We start from the raw sequence: 8,481 nt of genomic DNA on the forward strand, positions 1-8,481 counted from the left end.
TGTTTACTGGCTCAGCATTTACAAACATTATTTCAGACTACTTTTTGTTTCTTTTGATGTACAAAGGCTGCATGATTGCTGAAAAGCAGAGATTATCATTTTCTATGTATGAAGTTGAGATTAGCTGCTGTATGTATATAGTGCTGTAAATAATCAAGGTTTGATCATGTTTTTTATTACTGTAATAAGCTAGTGTAGATGTTATTCTAAGTACAAAGCAACTACTGCTGAAAAGGACAGAACTTTCTTTTTTTCTGTAGTATTTCATACAGAATGATTTAAAAGAGGCTTTGAAGCATGGAAAAGCACAAAATAGTATCTTGCTGCAACTTCTTCATACATGCCTTTATTTTAGTAATCTTCATTTGAAATTTTTCCCTTGTATTCTACAACACCACTGCAGTTAATTCAGTTTGCCATACAGAAATGATAGTATCACGAAGACTTAATGCAAGTTTGGCCGCAGGTTAAAGACATGCTGTGACCTAGATCTACCAGATAAGGTCATCAACCCCATAAACCTGTTTATAGACAAAGCCGTAATTTGAGTTTTTCACCTCTCACAAGAAATATCTTAGAATTAGGAAATTCTAACTTCATCCTCTCCTGTCTGAAGTTTGTAAAAAGAGACAGCGCCCAGATTTCTCAGCTAAAGAAATAAAGAGTATATATACCAGAAGAATGAATGAAAAATACTGACTTCTTAGTTACCAAGGTTTTTTTGTCCACTGACCTGGCCCATTATGGTAACCAAAAGGCTGGCAGATAAAAATCCCTTGTGTGTAACTAAGAATTCTATCTATAGAATAAAATGATGTTAACCTACATTTTTATGGGAACTAAGGAGTCAATCACAGAATTAAGTGTCTTTGTACTAGATCAGTGCCTTAGCCCTTGGAGTTTGAGGAATACTTGTACATAGAGGAGATACAGGCAGTGTTGCTGTATTTTATCTTTAACAATAAGCCCGATATTTGTCATGAAAATTATACATGTTTATTCTGTAATTCTTGAATTCAAAATTCCTTTTTCATAGTTCCCATCACCCACTGACTGTTCATCAAGTATTTGGCAGCATTTTTCGTGAGACTAAATGATTGTATATGGTTGGCTTTTGCAGTGAAAGTTTGAGTCATTTTAAGAGAATAAACTTTCATGATACATTCACAGGTTTTAAATATTTTATGAGGTCCCAAGACTTGTTAGCGTAAGAACGCAACCCATTTAGACTGGTATTACGAGCTTCAAAAGATGTTTATGAAGTGAGTTGTTGCTATTTTCTCTTGTAGCACAGTTGTATAAAGCTGCTTAGTATTACGTCATACCAGCATGAGTGGACGAGTTTTGTAAATATTTTTGATGTTTTAATCCCACGACAGGGAACAGTCTGATGTTCAAACTTGGTTCACATTGAGCTCTTGATGTCTGAATGATGTATTTATGAGATTAAAAAGTTGATTTTGAGACACTTTGACGTTGAGTATTTCTGCTTATGTCTTGGTCTGAGTGGAAATTTCATACGTAAGGCCTATGAAAAATATGTTGTGTTTCTGGTTGCCCGACCAACCCAAGCAAAAACCTGCCAACCCTAGCCTTTTTGGGGGTCAACCACTGTTAATGGACATAGAATTCTCGATCTGAGTGATGAGAATGTGGTGGAATCGTCTTTCATCAACATGTTCTCCTTATTTGTATTACCTTCTAAAGAAAATGGAAATACATGTGTAAAAGAAAAGGACAATCTCAACCTACCGACCCTATATCCGGGTCCGTAACTGTAAATACAACCTGAATTTTCCTAGGTATTGAATGTGTTTTATAATGTTATATGTACTTATATAAAGTAAAGATAGATGTTTGTTGAGCAAAAAGTTTTCTGTCAGATTGAATGAAGACGTGTAGAAGTAGAGCAGTGTTTGTCAGGGTGCACCTTTTCTTCTGCCATTCTATTTTTCCCTTTTTTTTTTAAAGCTCATCTTTAAAAAAAAAAATTATAACCCCAGCCCATGCTTTCCTTTTTAGTAGCAGATTTTCCACTGATTGCTAAAAACATTTTCACTTCCACACACATTTGACTGATATCGATTTTTGGATTACAACAACACATTGATATATGAGATTTGTGTATGCATTTGTGTATGATGTGGAATAATAGCCCTGTACGTGTAGGAGGATGAACAGAGTTTGCAGCACCAGGCATGGAGTGCATGTGTCGTGCCAGACAAATTACAAAACATATTCCACACTGATAGAATGTAATCAGCAGCACTACAGTAGTTTTAGCCTGAGGATATGCCTACAGTGTATGAATATGGACATAAATGAGTAGGTCTGATATCAGGTGAACTTTTATTACTGGAGCCATATAGGCAGTTAATGAACAGTGGGAAGGACATTAAAACCACTGCTCTTGGTAAGCTGTCACAAATAGTGCGAATATTGATTCCCTATCTTTGGAACCGCAGTGATGTTCCAGGTGCAGACTTCAAAACAGGAGAAATCAAGAAGGGATGAATTAATTTTCACGATTTGTTTTACCCGTAGATGATGACCAATATAGCGGCATGTAGATATATGCAAATTAGGACTTGATTTGCATAATCAATGGTGATTAATGTTTCAATTCATACTAATTACAAATGTTAAACAGGAACATAATTGGATGGAAGTAATGCAAATCATGACCTAATTTGCATAACTAATTTGCATAACTAATGAGAAAATCGTTTACTTAGTAGTAAATGGTGGAATATTCATACCAATGACATATGTAGGTTAGAAAAAGGTGATGGGTTTTAAGACCCAGATCTCAGTCTCTAAGATTGTAGGGTAGCTTTCCCTTACAGTACTGCACCGTGCCAGGCAATAAAAGAGGTAAATGAACACACTTTCAGCATGGAAGAAACTTGTTGCAACATGTTGATATTCATTGAAATACATTGACAATCATCCCCTGGGATGGAAGAATAACTACGACTATACTACAACAGAGCAATTACACAACAACCAATTAGGCCCTGCCTAGTCAATGATAGTATTGCACAATTACATACATTAGATAGATCAACACAAAAATCTTTACAGCCATATGTAACCATGGAAATAAATTTAGCAGTCGATGCCTACATATCAGCAGTACTGGCAACATATAAACAAACGTTTTTTGTGAATACAATTTGTTAGTCCAGCCACAGATGACAGAATAAATAGATGTGTCAGTCACAGACGACACAATTGAAATGACGCCTTATTTCTTCTTGTCGTGATTCTATGCCAATATAATATACACTTATCACAGCATTTAACTAAGAATATGTTCATGTGGCCGTTTAACCGTTTTGTATCAACTGGATTTCTATATTACCACAGCCAGTCCTTTCTAAAATTAATGTAGCAGCGAGATTTTCCATATCTAGAATAGGAAGGGCAGTCCTACATCTTCCAGGCTAAATGAGGTGATGTCTGGCCCCACTTCGTGTTGCATCATCACATCTTGCACGTTGCGGTCGCAAGGTTTCTCCAAGTCATCGCCTGTGCGTTGGTCGTACATGCAGGCAGGCAGTTTTCTGTAGCCTTCTTCTTCCAGTATTTGAAAGGACAGTCCGTCACAGTCTGGAGCGGTTTGGTCATACGCGCAGGTTGGGGAAGTGTGGGGGATAGCGTCGGTGGTTTGGTCAAGGATTGGACTTATTTCGGGTGGGTTCGCCGCGCCAAAGGACGGGCAGTTCGAGCCGAGACCGTAGAAATCCCCGCTGCCTGGCGTGCCGAGCGGAGAGTCGAAGAACATGGACAGGTCTGTCAGGGAGTCAGTGGAGCTGTTGGAGTCTGCTGCAAACGAGTCGAAGCCGTTGAAGTCGCACGGTTGCTGCAGGACGTCATCACCGTTAGCGCTCACCATGTCGCACAGTCGCATCAGGTTGTCGATGGCCTCATCGGAAAGCTCCAAAGAGTCCGACTGGAAGGACACTTCGGAATTCAGAGGGTCACACAGCTGGTCAGGATCCAGCAGCTGACTGCTGGGGAAGATGTTGTCGTTCTGGAAACAGTCCCAGTGTTGCCCCGGCCCCGCCGGACTTGGACAGTCTATGAAGTTCTTGTTGAAGATGGCGGGATTGATGGAGGGGACATTGGAGGGCGGTGTGCTGCCGGAGACAGAATGGTTCGCTCGCATCTGTTTGAACTCTTTAGACTTGACGCTGCGGACCTTGGAGTGGAACTGTGGGTAGGCCAGGTGTTTTTTGTGAAGCTGTTTCTCGATGAATCTGCGGTGGTTAACCTTCCGCTTCTTCAGTCCTGCCAGACGCCGCGGCTTCTCCAGCGTTCGCATGATACTACATGGGAGAAGATCTCCATATGTTAACTGCCACGTTGTACTGTACTAACATCAATTCAGAAGAGGCGTTTATACGTTACATTTTGTATAAAGTAATGCAAAATGATGGACGATATGACAGGAGCGGCTTCGACGTCATTTTCGTCAATTTATGTCACACGTGAATGTTGACAATGGATTGATGGTGAAGCCAAACCATTATGAGGAAATTACTCCACATGGAAGAGTTAACTTTCCGTTCAAACTGAAGCAGCTGCTGTAGTTCCCATGTCATGGTAACAGCTGATATCATAGTCGCAAGGATTAGAAAACGTCGCTATGTTTCTAGCGATTTTGGTATTTCTGTACTTTTCCATTGTCGACCATTTCAAACTAAACGTCAGTTCGTTCCATGATCCAGTAATACTAGTATACACATAGCAAGACATTCTTTGGAGGGACTCAAAAGTGAAGCATTTACTCAAAGTGAATATACATTGAATGACAATTGTGAAAGTGATGTCAAAGAACAAAGTGTCTTCAATCAAAGGTTTTATCTATTTTTCAATTTACCACTGGCTTGCTTTATGTGGACATCGTCTGAAGGCAGTACTGCCAGTAGAGTCTATTTTCCCACCTGTTTGATGCCACGTTGAGGAACATCAAGAGGTCGCACTGTGGATCTGTGGACGTAGCAGCAGTAGTGGTGGTGGTGCACGACGCCGCCCCATCACTGACAGAGTCTTCCAGCGAAGATGTGCTTTCGCACGATTTCTGTGTGCCTTCCTCCTCAGGACCAGTAACGGCGACATTGTTCACGGAGAAACAGGTCTCGTGTGAGGAATACCCAAGTTCGTTGACAGACGAGTCGTTGTCGCTGTTAAAAGATGCGATGCTGTGTATTGACGACAACTCGTAGCACGAGGAATGTTCCGAGGTGGAGAAGAAGAAGGAATTTGCGTCGTCCATGGCGGTGCCTGTCCCTGCCTCCGGAATGCTGATTACGTTGATGTCGCTCGGTCGGCTCATCTCTGTCGCGTTGGCTCGCAGGGGATGTCTCGGGGACCGGGAGACACGACAGCGACTTCACAAATGCCCGTGCTGACAACCACTCTCGAGGACCCTACGGGTGGTTACCATGTAATTTCACAATTAGCGCGCTCCGCCTCTGCGTTCAGCAATCTTGTTCGGACTGCCTGCTCCTCCGCGCCGTCCTCTAATCAAACCTAAATCACTTCTAGTCCCTGGCTATTATTTGATTCCGAGGCTCTCTCAACAATCAAAGAGTTGCCATCGGGCAGAGGAAGGCTGATTCGTCGACATTCTCGCTTGCCGCAGGGGATCCTGGCCTTGAAAGCAATATCATATTCCAGAAACAGGTGTTATGTATCTTCAGATATCGATACTATTTCTCTCAATTCGAAATCAAAAATGCATTGTATTGGTAACGTTAACTTTGACACTTATTTGGTACCCGACAGCATGTGCAATACATAACGATATGAACACCGAATGGCCTCTACATTCATGTCAACCGTATTCTCAGGAAAGCTGGGAATTCTTTGTAAATCCTGAGGCCATCTAGACTTGAAGTCATGATAGTTAATAAACACTTCTTTCTGGAATTCTATTGCTGTAAGTGTGTCTATTGCGGCTGTTTTGTGCAACGAGTGGCTTTGGATTTGAAGATCGTATCACTACGTACGCCTGGCTTGTATAAGATCTTTCAATGTTTCAAATACGATTCATTGGGTCCCAGATTACAAACAAAACACACATTCAGACATACAAGATATAATGTTAGGATATATTGCCAGTATCAGTGATACTTGTTGCCCATACGTGTGCGCGTCAACAGGCACGTAGGACAGAAAGAAATAGAACCTGCAGTTGTGTAACACTCTCACACTAGGGAGCACTACGATGTCTCTACAGCATTTATGATTTAATGTTTCGCCAGCGTGTTTCCCTGTGACGTCCACATGTGGCCAATTCTGTGGTTATGCATTGATAACCGTTCACCTTTTCACCGTCGGACTCACAACAGGAAGGGATGCTATTTTTCGCTACATCTATTTGCAACTTGCCCTCAGGCAGCTATATTTCGTAACTCAATCAAGTCACGTTTTTTTGGTTGTAAATTTCCGCGTGATAAGCCAGATTGCTGGTTGCTAAATATATATATATATCATCATCTTTCCGTACAGAGATGGAAAATTATTGAAATTGGCTCGTCATCAGTGGTGGCTATATATACTTATATTAGATTGAGCTGCCATACCTATAAAGACAATTCAATGGATAAAATTTTAGCTTTATTTCCTGGCGTTTCGAGTGACATCAATCCCACTTCTTCAGCGCCACTAAAATGGCCAGAAGCTGCCATACCCTTTCAAACCAAAGTCTGCAGCATGGTATCACAGAAAATATGACTAATAAGACGTCCCGGACCTTGTCATGATATATCCCCACTGGTTATAAGTCACAATGCCATCCAACTACAATTACCCACTTGCTACCTTGTTAGAGAGCCCGTTCATCAGTGGTAATGTGGGCACTGTTATGTGATTGCCGTTAATGACCGGCGAATGAGAAGTACGCACGATGCAGTCATCTTTAACTAGATGATTATGGTTATCTGAGGAATCATTGCTGTATTTTCCTGTCACAGCAAGACGTCAGTAACAGATGGGTGTTCTCACACACGTACACATACCCATCTCCAAGCAGATGTAGGGACGGGCCGGATATTCATGAATCAGCTGCGTGCGTCCAACTAACAAGGTCCTACAGAGATGTCCAGAGCAGTGCTATCGCGGGGCTGGAGATTTTCGTAGGTGGCTTCAGCACCGATATGATATAGGAACAATCTCTATTTTGCAAGTCCTCTCAATTTCTTCTATGTATAGAAACTCTTTCGTAACAAGTAATTACGATGGACTGGCATCTTGGCAAGTGCACTGTGCAGATGTTAAAGTTCCCAGGGCTAGGGATTCATTCATCGAGGGAGACCAGATTTGCTAATGAAACCAGATTTCATTAGCAAGAAGAAGTACTTTTCCCATATCAGTTGTTTCCTGTATAGGACTTACATGCTCCTAACTTGCCGATTAAATGCAGCAGGATGTGGTTTAGAGAACACATGAATATTTCAGAGTCAGGCTTGTTTACAAACAGAATGTCTCGAACAAAATACAATACTGCAGTTTGCGTATAATCATATGATGGCTCAATTCTTTTACATTTCTCCCCTAAAACAGGCGCTTTTAGGGAAAAATACTTTTTTTGAGATGATACCCAATGGCCCCTCCAAATATAGTTAGTGGAACTACTACTAGTGAGGGGAACAAATCTTAAAAGTAGAGCCCTGCGCATGTGTATATGCTGCCTTTAACGTTGCAGGGATGTTACCAGTGCCGTCGAAAGCCATACTAATATCTTATGTAATCACTCATTCACTCTCTCCCATACCTATGCACCCCCAAAGATGAGGATAAAACATGTCTTATTTCTTGAATCTAGCTGATGATGAAAGTTATGAAATATGAAATGATAACCCACATCGTATAGTAAAGAATAAGTCCCCTTGTTACTGTTCTTTCATCAGGGGGTAGCTTGTCATGTTTCAGAAGATAGCAAACTATGATGGAACGGAAGTATAATGTCTTCGATGTCCTGTCCTTTCACGAGGTAGGTTGCCTTGAATGCTTGAACTGACGGTGTAACAAAAATTCAGTGGGCTCCCCCAGGCTCCCCCAGGCGTCGGATGCTATATTGCACCGTTAAGTGCGCCACACACCACGGCATCATGGACGGAAAATTGGATACATGGATAGACAAACAGACAAAAGTACTGATGGATTTGTTTAGCTTCATAAATTAACTTGAAATTAGAATGTGGTAGTCCTTCAGAAAGTGACAATTTACAGGAAATGTATACTCGATCAATTCGATTGTTGCAATGCATAGAAGACATATCATTCATGACCTAATATCACATCTATTGTTTTAGAAATGTCTATAATATTATCATTCTTGATGCTAAACGGTAGCATTCACGAAATCAAAGTCAAATGAGCCTCAAAACTTTAACCCCCCTGTGAGCCTTTCGCGATTTCCCCTGTCGCAAAAAGACAAAGATTTGGCAATTTGGCCCTCGTTTTAACTCT

At 41.1% G+C, this 8,481-nt stretch overlaps 1 protein-coding gene across 1 annotated transcript; it reads right to left on the reverse strand.

Moving 5' to 3' along the window:
• Positions 1 to 2,888: 2,888 nt before the first annotated feature.
• Positions 2,889 to 5,761, reverse strand: LOC136440957 (uncharacterized). The gene is made up of 2 exons (XM_066437166.1): positions 4,950 to 5,761; positions 2,889 to 4,331 (listed from the first exon to the last, which is right to left on the reverse strand). Exons 1-2 carry the CDS (start codon positions 5,339 to 5,341, stop codon positions 3,413 to 3,415), a joined length of 1,311 nt encoding a protein of 436 aa, XP_066293263.1. The 5' UTR covers positions 5,342 to 5,761; the 3' UTR covers positions 2,889 to 3,412.
• Between the last annotated feature and the right edge of the window lie 2,720 nt (positions 5,762 to 8,481).

This window comes from Branchiostoma lanceolatum, chromosome 8, assembly GCF_035083965.1.
Source record: "Branchiostoma lanceolatum isolate klBraLanc5 chromosome 8, klBraLanc5.hap2, whole genome shotgun sequence".
Lineage (NCBI taxonomy): Eukaryota > Metazoa > Chordata > Leptocardii > Amphioxiformes > Branchiostomatidae > Branchiostoma > Branchiostoma lanceolatum.

What these genes read in the sequence shown, in the direction of transcription:
- LOC136440957 (XM_066437166.1), bottom strand. Translation starts at nt 5,341, where the DNA reads ATGAGCCGACCGAGCGACATCAACGTAATCAGCATTCCGGAGGCAGGG. An exon ending in CTCAACGTGGCATCAAACAG is followed by an intron (nt 4,332 to 4,949) that starts GTGGGAAAATAG and finishes TCTCCCATGTAG; the next exon opens with TATCATGCGAACGCTGGAGA.